The sequence below is a fragment of the Anopheles darlingi genome, chromosome 2 (assembly GCF_943734745.1).
Source record: "Anopheles darlingi chromosome 2, idAnoDarlMG_H_01, whole genome shotgun sequence".
NCBI lineage: Eukaryota > Metazoa > Arthropoda > Insecta > Diptera > Culicidae > Anopheles > Anopheles darlingi.
The window spans coordinates 48,076,566-48,096,902 of record NC_064874.1 but is presented as its reverse complement, the minus strand read 5'-3'; the positions used below and the strand labels follow the sequence as shown (position 1 = coordinate 48,096,902).

Genomic DNA, 20,337 nt, shown 5'->3' with positions numbered 1-20,337 from the left:
TAATAAACTTTAGCCATCCAGGACATTCCACAGTTTTAATAGTGCTAATTGTAAGTGTAAAATCCCTTCGCAGTGGGATGTGTTTCCTGTGTACATCACTTTAACATCCTGGATACAACCATTACCCAAACAGCATAAATCTGGGCGGAATCGTCGGTTCGAGGAGGGAGTAGGCTTCAGAATACATTTGCATCATTAAAGTAAACCCCCCTAAAAGGCATATCAAAGTGTGCTGGAACCAAACCTTCATTTGGGTTGGGTCCAGAATGGACCATGAAGTGAAATAGCATATGATTTGGCAAACATTCCAATGGGTGGGTACAGGGATATTCAGCCAACCTCAGTGACAACGCATCCTTCCGTCTCGTTTTTCTTTATTAACCAAGTGAGCAAGTGAACGGGAGAGTAATGGTAGTTTTTTTTTCAATGCCAGTGATTAAAGACCCGTTTTATGTTGTTGTCGCTGGAAAATCCATTTCCTCGGAGGGGCCTGAGGTGGCCCAGAAAATGTCAAAATTTTCATACATAAAATATCGATCGCGCGTACCGTTTTGGGGTGTGCATGTGTATTGTGTGTTGGGGGGGTTGCTCTGACATATCCTTGTTCACAGCAGTGGCGGCGTTACCACCCCTCCCATCCTGGCGCCCCAATCTCTCTGGTTAACACACACATTGAAGCACGCATACCAGCACACCAGCATGCGCACAGCATCGTCACACCAACGTCGACGGACGTCGCGTTTATCCCAACAATTGAAATTTGAATATCCTTGTGTTAGTGGTGCTGATGGTGCTAGTGGTGGTGCTGGCGCTAGTGGTGGTGATGATGGCGGTGGTGGTGGTGGAAAATGGTGGAGAAACAAGAGAAACAAACACAAAACGACGACTTGCCCGCGACGGACTCCCAGAAGCCCAACTGAAACGCATCCTAGCCAGTGGAACGAGCGCTCTTTATTTCTGATTTTCCCCGTGAATCGACATTGTGTTGGGCGTAACGCAAACAACAGAGTGCCCAGAGCACCAGCCCAGTTCCATTGTTTCCGAGGGTCGTGTTGCGAGAGTTTTTTAAGCGCTCAGTCTCATTCCCGGTACATTCGTCCTTGCACAGAAGTAGTCTGGTGAATGGTTTGCTCGCCAACAATCGAGAGCAATAGGAAGCAGTAGGAATAGTAGGCGTCAGGGGGCCAGACGGATAGCGACTACTTTGATGGGTAGCAACGAACCCATTATACAGCGTACCAGGTGTTTGATGGTAAACGTCGCAGCACACCACCACTACAAGCACGCCATAAACCCACTCCGTATATCAGTGGCCATGAAAGCAGGGTAACGGGTTGATGGGAGTGCGAATCGGAAGGACATGCAACGGGCAAGGAGTGAAAGAAAACCCACTTGAACCGGACCGCACATTGTTTGCTACCGTGGCGTGTATGAGTGCTAAACAAACAGCTCGGCAATTCCAGTGGCATGCTGGGTAAGCGCCAGCAGCACAGTACAGCTGCAAATGCTGCTGATGGCATGAAGCCGCCTCCCCCTCAAGCATGGGGGGAAGTGAAGTGAATTGATTTAAATTGGAAATTCCGGAACACGCAAAGTGGTTGGCCAATCCACGGTGCCATGAACGGGTGCCTGGGTCATTCGGCGCATCTAATCGTGCGGATCGTTCCGGGCGAGGGAAAAATGGCTGCTAAACACTTGCTATACGTGTGTGCATTGCGTGAATGGTCTGGCAACGCGGGGGTTCTATTGGCGAGTGATGAAATAATAAAACATGGTAACGCGTATCCCATACATGCATCGCAGTATACCTTTGTTGCGATGGAGATGGAGGCGCCAGGTGCATAAACGTTCGATACGATTAGTGTACAGCCGTGTTGCCAACGGAGCCCTGCTCTCGATGTACTCCGTTAGGATTAACCTATCTAAATGCTTTCTGTTCTGTTTTTTTTTTTGAAAAATAAAATTTCCAGAAAACAAACATCCGTCGCAGCAGTTCCCGGATCCGGTCCCCAGGGGAGTTCACGGAAGGATTACCGCCCACGGAGTAACAGTGACACTACACATGGCGCGCTGGAAACCGGTGACAGTGTCCGTGATGCCCGTGATGCCGTGTACAGTGCGTGTGTGGTCCCGTAGCCTAGGCTTTAGTGTGGGTTGGGCGGTATTATGCTTTGATGCGCCCGCATTGGCCCCCGTTGATGGGTGTTAGAAGCGAGTAGAGAGCGATCGCTTTCGCGTCGAGGGAAGGGAGCTCGCTTTTCGGGTGGTACGGTGGTTGGTGCGTGCCGGGAAAAAACCGGTGAAGGTCCCGACGAAGGTTGTTCACTGCAGTGGTGATCCAAACGTGCGTTAAAGTCCCGTCGAGAAGTGTCGAAAGAAAGTGCTCCCAAGGGGTCGGCCCTAGATCGCGTGTGTGTATTTGACGACGACGCTCGTGCGTGCGTGCGTGTGTGTGTGTGTTTGTGTGATCAGTGAGAAGGACGTTTTGCAGCCAAAACCCGCCTTATCGTAGTGCCAATGCCGGTAGGAGGAAATGTGTCGTACTATCAACGCAGAAAGTATTCCCCTCAGGCACCACCCGATCACCAGTGAGTAATGGTTTTTTTTTCTCTTCGGAGGGGGGGTGGGGGGTGGGAATAATTTGTGTTGCCTCTCCTACTTTCCCCAAATTCCGTTGTCCTCTTTGGGCTCTCCGCTCTCCTGCGCCCTTTGTTTGCCTGTGCCATTAAGATAAGCGAGGAGGCGAAGTACCGTTTAACATGACAAGTAAATGGCATTTCTATTAAGCGTTTCTGTCTCTGCAGCTGCGTTTCACGGCACACCAGCACGTTCCGTTCATCCGATGACGGAACACACACACACACACACACTCTCTTTGGGGGTGGAGATTAAAACTGTTCCCTTTGGAAAATTATGATCGGCGGCCGCTATCAGCAAAGGCCCAAAAAAAAGGAAATAAATTAATTCATTTCTGGCAACAAAACGAAGCCAAACAGATACACGCCTCGTCTGCATCCCTCGGTTTCCCCTTCTTGCTGCCAGTTCGCGGTACCAGAAGAAGCCTAGTGGTAAGGAATGTAAAATCTTGCGAATGGATGAATGCCACAATGTGCCGTACTCATCAATGGAAGAGAGAGAGAGAGAGAGAGAGAGAGAGAGAGAGAGAGAGAGAGAGAGAGAAGGATAAGATCCTGGAAGAGGTGGAGCAAAACTGGACGAAGAGCTCGCAGCGAATGGCATTTTGATGCTCATTATCGCGCATTCTCCGTCGGTCGTCGGCCGGACAGCAAACACAGTGTTCCGTCCGCGTCCGAACGCGCAAATCGTCATTACATATTAATGCCCGCCCGCGCGCGCTCTGGGGCTTCTGTTGTGATGCCAACCACCCCTCCCCCGATCACCATCACCCCCTCCCCCCCCATTCACCAAAAAAGGGGGTAAAATTCCTGGTAATGGCGGCTTTGAAATTCAAATTATGCCACAACCGATCACCACCACCATCATCATCATCGGTAAAGCATGATTGATGAGCGCCCAGTTCTGCTCACCCCTTGGTGTGTCCCGTGCGCCCTCGTCATCATCCAGAACCGTGATCCGGAGCACAATCGCAGGCATCACCAATCCGTGGATCGGTTGATACGATTGATGCGAACCGGCCGAGTCCGGTACCGACCGAGTCGTAGCCCATGCCGATGGTTCTGTGAATGAGTTTTCGTTGATTTATTGACGCACAGTTTGTGCATTAAAAACCATGTTTATGACAGCCATTACGGGGTGGAGCGGTTGATATGTTTTATGTGGCCGTCCCGCGGCTTACCCATTTGGGACCGGTCTGTTCGTCTGTTGCTCGCAGCGCAGCGCCAAGTCCGTTGTCCGTTTGTACATCATTTTACGCAGCGCGAACGAAGAAGGAGAAGACGAAGCACTCGCTTGTCGGTGGCTTGCGATCTTGTTGGTTGGATCGTGCATCGTGGAGCGCGTTCGTGCGTTGCCGCTGTCACTATTTGCAATGTTTAATCTGCGTTCCGCTGCCACTAGCTTGGCTTCCCGTTCCCCTTCCTGGCCATGCACACAGAACCGGCGCGAAACCCATAAATGTCACGCACATTTCACCGGAATGGTTTCGCGGAATGTGCTGTGCCGATGAATTCATCATAAGTGATTATGTGCATGCCCAGGACCCGTACACCCATACCTCGTGGGCGTTCTCTAGCCGGATCCGCCGTCGTTGCACGGTGGCAGCGATTTTCGCGATAAAAAAAACTTCGAGCTCGAGATCCGCGCTTCACTGTCAAATCCGGCCATTTTCGCGAACCTTTTTTCCGTCCTCCATTTCCACTGTCTGCTGCTAATCCGGCAGCGACCGATGGCTGGGAGGGCTGCATAAACATAAACACGGAAGATCCATCACCATCACTCGCTCGCTTGCAAACCGACCGACACCGGGCGTGCAGAACGGTTCCATTATGCTGGATTTACGGTCGATTTGGTGGGGACCAGGATTTACGGTGGACGGTGGCTCCCCCCCTTCGGTATTCCATTTCCTGGGCGCAGCGCAAACTGGCGCTAACACGATGCAACGACCGTCGCCGCTGGTGATGGAATGGCCATGATTAACGATGCTCGCAGGGGCTTGGCTGTGGGGCTGTGTGGCCATGGTTGCCATGCTGGTGCACGCGGTGAGGATGGGTTTTGCCAGCGCAAACCAGCCACGGTACGGATGGCACACCATGACGGGGCCCCAAAATCCGGGCATCTCCGCGTCAGTGCCAGTCAGTGCCAGAGTGAGGCGGTGGCGTGATTAGTGTGCGAGAAGAAGCCGCTCCGTCATTCTGCTGAATCGTTATCCTGTGAGTGACTTTATTTTGCCTCTGAGCAGTGAATGGTAGTGCTACTGCTGCTGCTGCTACTACTACTGCGGTGGGTGCTTGGCGAACCACGGTGGTGGCCACACCACGAGGCGAGGAATTTCATTTGCATGGAATGTATTTATGTAAATATCTGTAAACAGCGCATTCCTCGCGTCTTGTCTAATCGAATACGTTGGCTACGTGGTTGGGCGGAACCGCGGATGCCAGCACCAAAAACAGATGCAGCAGCGGCAGCAGCAGCAGCGGCAGCAGCAGCAGCGGCAGCAGCAGCAGCGGCAGCAGCAGCAGCAGCAACAGAAGGAGCATCTCGGTGTGGCCAATGATGAATGTGTAAAGCAAAATGGGCGGACTGGTAAAGGCGTGGGTTTAACGAGATGTTTTGCAAATGTTCGCCGGTCCTAGCAAGCTGGGAGACAGTGTTGCCAGGGAAGGAGAAAGGGATTGTTTTGTTCGAACTGAAACTCACTAATGCATTTAGAGCCATTCCCCAAAAAGAGGCTGCTATCCCACCCTAATTGGGCACTGAGTGTGGCATTGCTATCCGTTTAACGGGAAGATACCTCTCCTGGGAGGGAAACCAAGGTCTAGAAAGATGGTCATTTGTCGTTTTTATCATCCATTTACAGCCGGCACAAGTGATGATGCATCGAGCAGCGTTGGATCAACGAAGGTCCCCAAGGAATGCTCTCTCTCTCGCTCTGTAACGCGCTCTAATAGTCATGCATTAGTAGCCAGGTCCAAGTCAGGTCCAAGGAAAGGAAAGCGCAACCAACGACAATGTGGGGCCATGCCATGTTCCCTTTCCGGTGATACCGTACAACCGAATAACTGTGACCCATTTTCGGACCCTAAACTCCCAAAGAGTAATCGAGGGTTCCTTTTTTGCTCCGGTGGCGGTGGAGGGAAAAGAACCGACTACTTCCACTCCGGTACGTACCGAGTGGTTACATTAAGTCTGTTCTGGGCTTCGCCTGACGTGGTAGTAGTCGCCGTCGTCGTCGTCGTCGTCGTCTGGTGTCTAGTTGCTTATTTGGCAGAAGTTCGCTTCTGTTACAAGCAACATGGGAATTTCTGTTGTTGTTGGGTGTTGGGCAGCAACTCCACCACCACCACCACCAGCGACGCTCCCTCGTCACTTCCTCTCGTTGGTGGTTTTGATTTATGCCGAGCACTTCATACAACAACCACCACATACACAGGGAAGGAAGGGAGGATTATGCTAGGTGTCGGGATGTTTATGCAAAAGTCGTTTACCAGTTGGCACGGCCATAGGCGGCGGACCGGAGGTGGCTCCCGGTTACTTTATGGCAGCCGAAAGCAGAGTTTTCATTCCTTTTTCCTTTCTTTCTTTTGTGCTGTTGTTGCTTCGGTGCGTTCCTTGCCGTACCAGAGATCGTTGCATAAACAGTCGCCTCATCCGATAGCAGGTATCATCATTATGCATGGCAACGTGCCTCGGTGCGCCTTGAATTGCGCATCTCGGCGCAAACCGTGTACATCATAATTTATGCTCAATCTCTCTCTCTCTCGCTCTCTCTACCTTTACATGTCGCTTGTGTTTTTCGGATTTATGGCGAACACACCGGGATGGTGTCAGAATGCGGCATCGAGAGAGGCATATTATAACTTTTCCCATCCGATCCGATGCTCTGTTCCGGGTGCCCGATGCTATCCGATGGCTCCACTGCTCGGGCTGCTTAATGATGATGCATTGTTTCCATCATGTGCAACCAGTGTGCAGCAATTGATGAGCCATTTGGGGTCTGTTACCGTGCTGCTGCTGTTGTTGTATTGTAGTGTTGTTGAGGAGAGAGTTAAAAAAAAATCCCAAATAAATCATTTCATAGCCAACGTTTTTAGTGGTTCCTTAGTTCAATAATAAAAAAATGCGAATAAGCTATTGTATCAATTCTAGGGAGGCGTGGCTGCAAAAATGCACGTCTTTTTGCGGTGTCCTTTGTAGTATACTGTTCGATCCTCAGAGATACAAAAATCCATCTTCAGTTTCAGATGATGAGTACTCCCGTAGGGTTCTATTTTAATTTATATTTTTTAATTTTTGGGATCCGATGTTCTGGATTTTGTTTTGAATGTTGGCAAAATGGTGGCTTTTATGATTTCACTTAGAAAGCTAATTTTACTCAATTATTCAAAGTAAACTACTCATAAACTAAAACATGATAGAGATGTTAAATGGTGTGCAGATGAACTGTTTAAAATGTTAAATGCATCATAAAGTGGGACCTTAAAGGATTATTATCCTTAAAATTCATTATTATCCTCAAAAGGTCCTATTATCGTTAAAATAAGCATTGGTCCATTTGCTCTAGTCATGGTGTTTACTAACATTAATTTAAAATGGTTTAAGTAGAGCGTGAAGGTTGTGTGGTTTGTAGCTAAATTAGATCATTTTTGGGTCGAAAAATAACATTTCTATCGTGGTGAGTTGGGCTGGTGGCCGATAGAGCACATAGAATATGTAAATCTCCAGACCAGCAGGGATTGCAAAGTAAATGTAACCACGGGATTTGAACCAGAGCCAAACTAACATCATCGGCTAGCTGCATCCTTGAACCGATGGAACGAGCTTCTCCCTTTCTTTGCTCAACAAATACTAGCACATAATGCCCATTCATGCAAGGACATGGAGCTTGGAATGGATTGAGATTGTTGCATAAGTTACTGTAACAGCACCACCACAGCACCTCGTCTCTCTCTCTCTCTCTCGCTTTCTCGAGGTTGGGGTCTCGGCCTGAACTTAAGGCATTACTTCGGCCTTTTACGGTCCTAAACACCGTCCCTTCAGTTCGGAAATTCAATTGTTTCTGAATCAATGGCCGCTTCGACTGGTTTTGTGTCGATCACGTCAACTTTGTCCTCGAACTATAGAAGCGCTTCTGGAGCCCTTTGCCGGACAGGATCGTCCTTTATCATTCACGTTACACGTGGCAAACCTTATAATGCATGGTTCGTGGCCGTGTCAACTACTCCTTTTCTTCTCCTATCGACACGTCCATAACATTGATTTCGGAGAAGGTTTTCGGATGAGCCGAGACCTTGCACAAGAAAGGAGACATGCGTGTGTGTGTGATAAGAATCTGTAAGGAATTTTGTCCTAGGTCCACCTCTAGAAAGAGCATTTTACCTTTGAGCTCAGCCTTCGTACCAGTACCAATAGTGTTTTCTTATTGTCCTTTGTTACTTTTTCCTTTTTTCTTTGGTTAGTTTCAAACAAATAGCTATCAAAATTGTGCCAAAACATGTCATGTCCTCCATTGTACGAACGGTATGTGCACTCGTGTGTGAAGAGAGCTGACAATGGGGTCATCGGTTTCGATTGGCATACTCCGGCACGTGCTCAATCCGTTTGTGTCCGCTTTGCAACTGATTTGTTTCATCTGTTTTTTCTTCTTTTGCCCTCCTCCTCGCTAGGTCACGAATATTCTTTGGAGAGTACGCAGCCAGCCCGGAGAGCGGCCGTGAACGTTGTCGTTCCGATGGCAGTGTGTCGTCGACCGCAACGAACCAATCGTCGTCACCGTCGTCGATCAGTGTGAACAGTGCGCCGTTGGTGGCCGACACCGTGAACGGCAACAAGCCCCAACCCGAGACGGAATCCGGGAGTGTGAACCTGCTGTTGCTGCCACCCAAATGCACCGATAGGGTGGCCCCGGCACCCGAGTGCTGTGTTCGAACCGGCTCGACACAGGTGGTTGGCAGCGTCGGTGAACCAGCAGGTGGAGTGGGTGGAGTGGGTGGTGGAGGCGCCAGTAGCACTGGCACAGTCGGTGCCGCTGCTGGACGTGCCAGCAACAGTGTCAATAGTGGTAACGCAAGTGTCAGTGGTCAACGTCGCCAGCAGCAGTATCCGTCGGTGGTTGGTGTTACCGGGACTTTCGCCGGTGAGCAGTCGAATGGACCCAACCTGCCATCGGCCACCTCGGCACACGGTGGCAGCTACGGTCGCTCGACAGCCCCCTCCACCGGTGTGTCCGGTGTAACGAGCTTTCAAGCGAAAGGTGGTGGTCGCGCAAGTGCCAGCAACAACAATAATGAGGATTGTGGGCAGCCAAATTCGCCAGGTAAGCCATCCCAAGGATGATGATGATGTCTACACTTCCTACCAGGAGCAACGCGATGGGAATGGCATAATCGATCGATCGCCTTTCGCGGTATCGAAAGGATGCTAAATGGATGTCAAGGTGCCAACTTTAATTGAACTTTAAAAGTCTGTCGTGTGTGTCTTTAAGGTAATAAGCGGCTTATGCCACGGGTTGCAGGATTTCTGGTCTCCCTTTTGATGGCTTTTTTGACTGCTTTCGGCTTTGGAAGCTGGCAAAAAAGAAAAATAAAGATGGTAATTGATGCCGCTATCCTCCCTCCTATCGTTATTCGGCATAGCTGGTATTTCGCCTGAGAGACAGAGAGAATTAGAGAAAGGGCTTATACAGGTTCTGACCGAAATATTTCATCTTTTTAAAATGGTGTAAAATTCTAATTTATTTCGTTAATTTTATTGAACTAAGGTAAAAATTGTCGCAGACAACATCACATTTGAAAGTCGGGAGAGATTTCTTTGATATGATTCATATGCGGCAGATGAAATCACGCTGTCCGTAAGTTGTTTTGGTTTTGGTGTTAATTTGGTTCCTTCTTAACGAATTAATTTGCTTGAGTTAATCAACACTTTGCTACTTTTTTAGTGTTAACCTTACTGTTGAAAACGCCTCAAATAAAAAAAAAATGCAAAATGAAGTGTGAAATGTTCTTTATCAACCAATCTAGTGTATCGGTTGCTATGCGTTACGACGAGAGAGTCTTGTTGAAAGCTCCAGGCCCTTAGCATTATTCTCTCGGTAGTTCTTGTCGCCATACGAAGGTGCAAATTTTTCATTAACCCCTCTCTGGCACCCACATTTTCGGTCAAGCGAAATACAGCTTTTTGGCTCTATTGGGTCCAACTTTTTATTTGATCCGGTGTGAGGCCAAACACTCTTATTAACTTAATATTTCAAACTTAGTTTTGAATATTTGAAGTTCATTGAAACTGATGAAGTGTAAGCAGCATGATTCGAGCTGAAATACATTTTTCTTTATTCTATGTTACGCTCCGACAAGTATTGTGTTGAATTCTCTACATGCATTTTCAAACCGTTTTTCGATATACTTATTCGGATGAAAATGATGATGATGCGAGAAACTCATTAACCTACAAACTAAAGGCTGGTCCAACTTGAGTGCACGATGTTAATTGTCTACCATTCGATAATCGTTCGTTTTAGACACGATTTGTTTTGATAATTTACTAGTTGGATATTTGACAATTTCAATTATGCAGCGATATTCGTTGTAACAGCGCGTTAAAGTGGTGAAACACCGCGTTAAAGTCGGGCCGTACTTCTTCGAAGATACGGTTGCCAAGCGGTTACTGTGAATGGTGTTCGCTATTATGAGATGATAAAAATCTTCTTATGGCCTGAAATCGATGGTATGAACCTAGACGAAATGTAGTTTCATTAAAATGGCACCACCTGCCACACAAGCCATGAAATCATTGTCCTTTTAAGCGACAAAATCACAGACCGGATAATTTCACGTTGTGGCGACGTGTATTGGCCGCCTCGATCTTGTGATTTAACTCCCCAGGATTTGGTTTTTTTGGGTTACATTAAAGAAAAGGTGTATGCTTACCACACACCGTACAAGAAATTAAAAACGAGATTATTCGTCAAACCAGGGACATGTATCCAATATTATGTAGCTGAGCTATCGCAAATATGGACCAACGAATAGCGGTTTGCCACAAAGCCGTGGTGAGCATATAGGCGATATATTGTTCCATAATTGTCAAGCATTGATCTAATAAAAAAAAATACAAATAACGGTATTTTCCAAAAACTTTGTGTTTTATAACCAATCAACATCGTGCACTCAAGTTGGACCACCCTTTAGTACGTCAGTTTGGTTGAGAAATAGACACGAACCTACAAGTACTACAGTGACCGGCATAAGTAAAAGCCCACCCCTTGATTTTGGAAGATTTTCGATTGTAAATCCTACATTTTCTATCGTAAACGGCAAGTGTTGTGTTTTTCTTGAAGGTTTAACATTCCTCTTTCAGTTTCACTAGCACTCATCTCGATTGGATCGATAACAAATTTTTGATAAATGTTTAAATGAGAGATGGTCGATCACAGATGTGACAAAAGTAAAAGCCCACCTGCAATTAAATTTCCTTAACAATGAATATGGTCCATCCTTAGATCGGATTTTAAGTTACAGGTGTTTTGGCATGCCGTCTACACGATTTCAGGTGTATTGAGGTTCAAACTTGTTGAATAACTTCCAAAAAAATAATTGTTTTGATAATAACATAATTCTTAATGAAATTTTTATCTAAATTTCCCACAAATTCTTGATCCGTTGAAAATCTTGGCTTTGAGAAGGCCATTTGAGAACGGGAGTGACACGGGTACATTAAAAAATATTAGTTAATTTAGCAGCATGTTTAGGATCACTGCCCTGTTGCATAACAAAAGTGCTTTCAAATGGGCTTATTCGTACTGAGTCCATCAAATAGTTATTAAGGGTGTCAACATAATTTTCGCCCGCCGTAATACCATCATTTTCTTTAAATTGTCCACAAGAGCCATGGAAAATCCACCCCGCAACTTCATACTACCACCTCCGAGCTTGATTATGAGCGGTACATTACGTTTTTGCAAACCATGGTTTATTTTCCGCCAATCTCTTTCGTGATAGTTTAAATTAAATGTTTCCATTTATGATTCGTCAGACTATAGAACATTGCTCTAGTCTTCTTTTAGCTTGGTTACACATTTCCGGGTGAAATTCTAACGTTTAACCATATTTTTGGCTTATAAACGGCCTTTTAGCATACGCACTCTTAAGACTTTTAGCATACGCACTCTTGTACTCATGTAGAGCTATTCTAATGTGGCATAGTTTGCTCCAAAATAGACAGCGGCAGGGTTTTCATGATGGAACAGATAGTTAATTCTAACGATTTCCTAATCTCCGGAATGGTTTTTATTATTTGTTCGATCATTCGTCTTCTTAGAACGTCCGTTTTAAAATCTCATTTGCAGTTCTGATGACCATTGGTGATTAATCATGATGGCATAAAGGCGTCCCCTACTAATAATATTTTTTCTGCTAATATCTGTTGAGACACATGATTGAATCAATGCTGCATAAGAAGATTTCAGGCATGCAACGATTTCTTTTCCTCCCATACACCCATTTCTTTAGCGAAAACCCGTGCCCAATCGACTTACTACTGGAACTACTACGATTGATGGATTAAATTACTGCAACCAATAATGGGAGAGGGGGGGGGGGAACATAAAACTTTAAAACAGATGTAAACTAAAGGCCTATCAAAAATATAGTAACCAGAGGGCTTTAGTAGAGTCACAATAATATTTATTGTAAAGTGGGCTTTTACTTTTGTCACATCTGTGATCGACCATCTCTCATTTAAACATTTATCAAAAATTTGTTATCAATCCAATCGAGATAAGTGCTAGTGAAACTGAAAGAGGAATGTTAAACCTACAAGAAAACCACAACACTTGCCGGATACGATAGAAAATGTAGGATTTATAGTCAAAAATCTACAAAAATCAAGGGGTGGGCTTTTACTTATGCCGGTCACTGTAAGACCAATCGCTAGAAACAGCCACTGCATGGAATATTTGTTTTTTTTTTTCCTTAAATTGATTGGAAATTATTGCAATGAAATGGCCGCTATTAGAACAATATTTGCCATACCAATTTACAAGGTTATCCTCGCCAGATATTAAACCAAATGGAGATTATTAAGAAAATTGCTTAAACGAACCGTAAAAAGGTGGAGAAGAATCGCGCATCGATTAACTGGTAGAACCATTTTTGCTCGATGGAAAAATTGATTGGAAATCGCTTCCGAAGCGATCAGCTCGTCAGCAGTGGACTGGAGTGTCCAGACGGAGAATGTAAATGCCTTTTACCTTCACCGTACCATCATACTCGCTAAGAGTCTATCAACATTATCGAACCCAACCGATGACCGTTTCTGTAGCCTCTGCGCTTTTTCCGAAATTTTCCGATCTCATCCCATCGAATCATCGAGTTTGATTATCACGAACAGCAAGAGACGAGCATCGAGTGTTCAGTGGCTGCTGCCAGTACCAGTGCCAGTGCCGCCAGGTCTAATCCACGATCGCATGATTGAGTCATAAAAGGGCAAAAATTAAGTCGTCAGTGCGCCCCTGCACCACATCTCCCCATATGCCTTTTTTGGGGCCAACCACGGTCAACTACCATTGAATTCCCCGAAGAGAGGGGACAGAGAGAGCGCAGGTCAATAACCTGGGAATCCAATCGATCGGCGAATCCGCGAGATTCTGGCAGGATGGCGCACCCATTAGCGTGTTGGTGCAGTACCGCGATGCGATTATCTGGCCGTCGGGGCCCCCCCGGAGCGGACGTTCTGGCCGAAACTCATTTCCTAAATTGAACAAAACCAGCGTGTAACCAACGACGGTTACGAGGCACGGGTTTTCGGGTACCGAGGGTTCGGAGTGCACCTCCTGATGTATCGCAGGGATGTGACCCGCATCGTTATGCTTTTGTCTCGCATTTATTCGCCAAACCACCGGATCCACCGGACCACCGGTGTACGCTTTGTCTCTCTCTATATCTCTCGCGCTCTCGCTCTCGGGTGCACAGAGGGTAGGACGAGAAGGATAATTCGTGACACCGTCGCTTCGCGGTTAGATAACGCCGTTAGCAGTGAAGCATCGCCACCCGGACCATCGTCCTCGTGCGCATTCTCGTGCGCCTCGTGCTTCAGCTCCACGATTCCGACGACGGACGGCGCGTTTGTTCCAAGCATGTGACGACGAGTGGCACATAAATTTGCTGCCAAAGCGTTTGCTGGCGGCCAACACCGATCTGTATGCTTCTTCCGTTACGTATCGTATCGGTTTGCTGGCATGTATCGAGGACCCAGCCGGGCCTCGCCCTGACTTGATGTGCCTTCTGTTCTTCGTGCGCGAGTCATTGGGGCTGAATGAGAAATTAAATAACCTGCCCTGCCCGTGCCAGTAGCTCCTTCCGTACGATAACGGTGGGTGGATAAGGTGCCACCTCGACCACCACCAACTCCACCACTCCTCCCGATACTGTTTGCACTCACGGTCGAATTGAACGAAGGAAAATTAGTTGCGGAACTTCTCCGGCAAGTCGCAGACTCACGGCTGCGGTTAAACGCACCTGGCATTGATTCGACCGGGACCGGAGCCCCGGGGGGGTTTGTTGGAGTACTCCCGGTGCTCAATTATGCATCGTTGCTGCTACCTTCCCGTGCTACTCTGACGCTGGCCTGTGCCAAATTGTGCCAATCGCGGCACTCCACACGGTGCCACGGTTCACGATTTGATTTAGGGCCCGGCCTCCACCACCACCACCACCACCGGGCACGCCATGTAGGCATCGCGAGCCACGATTTATTTGGTCTTGTCGTTCGGAAAGGGAAGAGAAGAGACATGTTATTGACAGTTCCGAGGGGAGGGCCCAAAAAAGGAAAGGGCCCCATCCAATCAGCGTGCCTCTGGGCCTTTGTTTGCGTGCGTGCACACACATGTGTGTGTGTTTTGCATTTTCCAATATTTTCACTGGAATCAAAAAGAAAAACGAACAAATGTCACCAGAAAACCCCCGGCCTACCCTGTTTGCTCGCTCGCTCGCTTGCTTGGATCCTCCTCGTTTAAATATTCATTTCCGGCAGGCAGCGGCGGCAGGCGGCAAATGGCAAAAAATGAAACATAAAACAGCCCACGATTTCCGCGCCGGGTTCGTCAGTCAGTCAGTCAGCCACTCACTCACTCGGTTAGTCACCGGAACGGAGTTGGTCTCCGTGGGCTCTAACCAGGCCAGGAGCGAACGTTTACCCCACGGCTGCATTATTAACGTCTTAATGTTATGAAATCCGGTATTGAGCATTTCGGGAACAAATTGTGATGCTTCCGATCCGATACCGGTCCTCTCCGGTCCCCCCTGCCATTGCTGACTGACTCTGTGTTTGTGTGTGTGTGTGTGTGTGTGTGTGTGTGTGTGTGTGTGTGTGCGCGCGCGGGTCCGGGGGTGGAGGGAAAACGGTTTTGATTTATTTGGCGAGCTTTCAGCCGAGTGAACTATGGTGCTGCTGCTGCTGCTGGTGGACCGAAGGAGCGCTTTCGGCTAAAGTTTAAGATATGATGGGGTGCCCGCGCTTGTTGGCAATGGCCGGATTGTTGGCTTCTGCCGCTGTTTTCCGTAACGCTCGCCATTGCCATTGTGCCTCGGAACCACCTCGAGCACAAGGGCATGCAGTAGTGGCTATAGGGGCAGGCTGCTGCTGTTGAGGCTGCTGAGGTTTAAGCGGTTCATTTCCGGGTCATAAATTTAGCCGGCCCCTTACTCAGCACCGAACACCAGGGGCAACAACAACAACAACAATTGATGGCGTATCCACGAGAACCTAGGGGAAAGGGAGAAGACCGACGAGAGGACAGGAGCTGTGCTTCCGGTGGAGGTGCTGTGTGTGATTGTGCTGGTGGCAGCAGTTGTTGCAGCTTACCTTTCAAGCGCTCAGCGTTCGGTTCTGTCTTTGATGTATATACCCCGCGCACCCCCCCCCCCTCTCTCTCTCTCTCTCTCTCTCTCTCTCTCTCTCTCTCTCTCTCTCTCTCTCTCTCTCTCTCTCTCTCTCTGTGCAGTGTGTATCACTGCCTGAAGGACGAGCTCGGTGTGAATGGGCATTACGCTACCCAAAAGGTGACAGAAGTGGAATTGAAACTGGAAAGCTTTCGATTGCGGGATCACTGCTTTATCCGTCCCAAAAGAAAGAGACAGAGAGAGAGCAGCTCTCTTATCACCGAGCCTTTGATGTGCGATGAACTTTCCGGTTTTGCTTGCTTGCGACAAAACAGCACACATGCCGGTCGGTGCTTAAGCCCCTTCCTTTCTTCCTTCCTGCATAAACCAACCCTCTGTAAGTGAAAGGATTGCCACGTGGCAACGTTTTGTGGCACATAAACGTCGCTTGAGTCACAGTTTCCGCCCCAGAGAGTAGAGTGCTGGATAAGCAACGGGGGCTTTGAAACGCGCCCTGCGACTATTGATAATGTTGCTGCCAGTTTTGCGTTTCACCAAAGTTCACTGAAGGGAACTCGCCGTGGCCGAGGCCGAGACAGGGAAGGTAGCTGAAAGCTGGTTGCCTGAAAGTTTTGAGCATCGACATCGATTGTACGACGCGACGCGATCCGTTGAATACGTTCGTCACAGATCGAAAGAACCAACATTCAAGCTAATATGGATGTTTCAGCGAATGGTTCCCGGGTGAGTGGCCCCAATGGGGTTTGGGACCCAGAAGAATGGAGTGGAGGAAAACAATCCTCGAATCATGACGCTTGCACCCCTCCCGAGTCGCAGCCGTGTTTGGGGTGTCGAGGGCCCGCCAGTTCCCAGTTTGCGTTGAAGAGTCTGGGACGTTAAGGTTGCGGGTTGTCAATCGATTTTTCAAATCTCTCCTTCAAACGGCAAGCTTCGTGAAGAGCTGCTGCTGTTGGTGGTGGTGGTGGCGGTGGTTTGGAAAAGTTTTCGGCGAGCAAAGGCCCGAGAACAATGCCATCGTTGTTTGAAAGGATTTGAAGAATGTACCCACATGTGTACGAGTGGCCAGCTCTCTCTCTCTCTCTCTCGCTAGTCGAGGTACGGGATCAACGGAGTCTAGAAGAGAGCAGCGAGGTGCGATCTTTAATCTCGCAGTCCGGATGAATAATTTGTGAGCCTCGGGTGCGCCCCCAGGGGACCTTGCACAAATAGTAAAACGGAAAAATGAACAAAAATGCATTGCAACCGGGGGGCTCGGGTTCGCCTGCGGTGGAGGGTTGAGCAAATAGGTGAGAGCATTTAGGGTAGCACCCGAAACGGTCGTTCCTGGGAGACCGTGCTGTGTGAGTAGTGGGGAATGGGGGCTTGTCATTGGATTTGGACAGCTGGAAACAATCTGGAATGCTCCGTTGGAAACGTGGTTACGTGGCCAGAGGAGATCCTGCTCCTACTGTGCTGGTCCAATAGCAAACCAAAGTGCAGTTCTCTTCCAGCTAACCGAGGCTTTAGTTTGTTTAATTTTATTAGAATCTAGTTCTTCCTCTATTGCTCTGGCGCTTGGTTTGAAGGTAAACGGAAACTTTAGCTCGTTTGTACTTCGGTTGTTGCCAGCCATTCCGTGCAACAGTGCCGTACCGTTACTTCGTAGTGCAAGGAACGGGGAAATGCACCTCGAAGTGGGCAACTTTATTTCACGCCGTTTGCTGGTTACCAGATGCTCCCGTGCGATACTAGGGATTCAATCTCTCTAGCCGAGGCTCTCTCTCTATGGTTTCGCTTTCATGCAAGGGAAAATAAAAGAATCTCAAGCACACTTGGAGCAACTTACACGGGGAGGTGCAGTGGAACCTGTGGAAATGCAGCAGCAGAAACAACACACTGGTGGTCCGGTCCTTGGGCTTTACAACGGGGAAACCGAATGGTGAAGGTATGCGGTACTCTGGTAGTCCTCAGAATATTTTCCAGCAGTTTGCACCCGGGAACAAGCGTGTGTGTGTGTGTGTGTGTTATGCACAGGAATCTGAAGTGGCAGAGAACCGAGTTATGAACCGTTGATTTTCATTACGTCGACGACGAGGACGAGGATGACGTTATGGTTTCAAGTGTTTAGCTACACAGTTCTCACATGCTGAAGGCATTTAGAGAGTTAAACAAAGAGAGGGAGAGAGAGAGAGAGAAAAAAAGAAGGAAAGGAAGAAGAAGAGAGAGAAAGAAAAATAATATTTACCAACAGTTCGGCCTTGAACTTTTGACATACTTCATCGAGGACGATGTGCGGGTGTTTGGAGGTGATGCTGAGCTTAGGACCAAGATGCCACACACACACATACACACATCGTGTGCTGGTGGACACGTGCAATGTGCATCTTGTCGGTGCATACCATCTGGCTTTGGTTTCAGTTAAATCTTAGCAGCAGCATCACATACCAGGTGCACGATTGAGTTCATAAACCCTACGAGCTGCCGCCAAACGAGCTTTCTGCGATGCCTGAATGTAATGTTTAAATATTACTACGGTGTAAGCTAACAGTAGCTCAACATTCGACTGATATATTACATATAAGATACTTGTTCTCAAAATACCTATATATCGAAATATTTTAGTAAGAAGATTTGTTAGCTTGCGTTGATTTTAAATATAAAAAGTAGCTAAACGACATAGTAAGCTTGTGAGGGCTTGTGTTTATTATGAGCTATAAAAAAATATTCACAAAACTACACCAACTTATCCTGCAATTAGCGTCTTTATCAGTGCCGAACACTGTGCTAGGTCAAAGGAGCTTCGAAAGTCGTCACCGATGAAAGACTCAGATCTGCAACCGGTATGGAATGAAAATGAGATGTAAATGAAACAGCAATCTGAGGAGAAAATAAAATTGACTGATGACTTCACTCGACAATCGTTTACATGCCAGGAGGGAAAACAAAATCTGAAGAAGCAAGTGACCGTTGTATACGTTGAATGCAACTCGGATGATGATTCGAGGAGACATTTTTTAGGCATCGTTTTTGCGGAATGAATAAAAGTGTTTTGGACATTGAATTGGATTCAATCTGGATGCATATTGATCATTGCTTTCGTCTAACACTTGGCAAATCGCCCTCAAATGGGTTTGAAATGAAAAAGACCGTGTCTAGCCGAAAACAATCGAAACTATTAGTGAGCATCAGTATTGATAACAATTAGTTAATATACAATTAATCAAGAGTGACATAACACATTAGTCAATAAGTACAATTCAGATCAGATTTATAAACAGTGTTTCTAATGCATAAACCCATTTATCCAGTCGATAGAATAGACTCTGTTGTACTGTCTTTGTATTGTCAATTTTATATGTATCTCGGATCATTATTTCAGTAGCGCTATTTCTTCAAAACATGAAAATGAATTTCGTGTGGTCATTAATCCCTCTTTTTATTTGTGAAACTTCTTAAAACCGATCAATCAAATATGACGTTGTTCCGGAAAAAATCAAACACGTCCAAAAGTACAGAAGTAGCGTTACTAAAACAGCAATAACTTACAAAATAATGATGCTTTATACATCTAACCGTGGACTTTTTGACGGATTATATCCAGTCTTGGAATGTAGCAGCACACAACGAACGACTCGTCGTTCTATCGTCGCGATTCGCCCTTCGAAGTAAGATGCTGAAAGTATAGAACCAACTTATCTTTATTATTCTTAATTTGTTCTGTTTCTCATCGCCGCAACACCATAATTGCGCTTCTTGTAATGCACATGCTAATGGGGAATGATTGCGTATCAAACGTGTAACAGGACACTGTTCATGAAGAAACATCCACATCCCAACATACAATACCGAGTCGCTGTTTCGCCGATAGAGGCGCACTGCTCGGAAGGAACGAGTAATTAATTTACTTCGTAATTGCAATGAATCCACAAAAGGCTCTGAGCTCCATCCACGCATCCACCGTGCATCGTAATGCACTCCGAGCATCTCGGTGCTGTGTATTATGAATGCAATTACGACCGAACGTTGGCTTAATACGGTTACTGTGCAGCCGAGAAAAGTGCGCTGAGGTACACGCGAGTGGTTGTGTAATTGTGAAGTTGTGCAATAGCATGCAAATGATATGTTCTAACATATGGATCATGGGCAGAATGGTGCCACCGGCACTGGTTGAGATCGATAAATAATGCAATGTTTCCAAACTTACCGAAATGGCTGGCCAGCCCCACGCTAACCATGTGCCGCCATGTGATGGAGACGCCTGGTATTTCGTGTTTTTACTTTCGACGCGATCCTCTTACCGGTCCCAAAATTTGTTTTTTAATCGAATTTAAAAAACCGTATGCTCGGGTAGGATGCTTGCGTTTTGCACTTGCGTTCGCGAAGCATGAAATGCTAATCATTGTATTTACATAAGTTTTTTCATTAACATACTCTAGCACTAAACGTAAGCCTTTTTTTTCTTCTTCTGTGAAACAAGTGCCAAATGGCTTCACCGCTTCCTTTGGAAACGAGGTTCGCGCTGTGAAGCGGCACCGGTTGTTCGCTGCTTATTCGATAAAACTTTGCTGTCCTTCTCTTCAATCATATCAAGCGCACCCTAGTAATGAAGGAACACTAATAGACTAAAAACTAAAAAGACTTCTGCACATCATCACCCCCAGGCGATAGGTAGAGGCGGGGGGGTGCTGTGGTAATGCTCGTAGTTGGTCCATTTAACTTTGTAAGAATGTAGAGCAACTTTCGAGCAGCAAATTCATTCCAAGTGTCTGCTCTGCTTTTGCCATTAAACTCGATGCTTCGGTCGCTGTCCCTGTTTCGGGCTGGC

The 20,337-nt window shown here is 47.0% G+C and overlaps 1 protein-coding gene across 1 annotated transcript in view; it reads left to right on the top strand.

The window, feature by feature from the left end:
- Positions 1 to 20,337, top strand: part of LOC125959276 (uncharacterized) — a 48,834-nt gene that overhangs the window by 98 nt on the left and 28,399 nt on the right. The window contains exons 1-3 of the mRNA XM_049692090.1: positions 1 to 50; positions 1,971 to 2,588; positions 8,304 to 8,953. The exon at positions 1 to 50 is cut by the window's left edge and continues 98 nt beyond it. Of these exons, the coding sequence (XP_049548047.1) occupies positions 2,518 to 2,588; positions 8,304 to 8,953 (721 nt within the window). The 5' untranslated portion in view covers positions 1 to 50; positions 1,971 to 2,517. The remainder of the gene's footprint in view (positions 51 to 1,970; positions 2,589 to 8,303; positions 8,954 to 20,337) is intronic.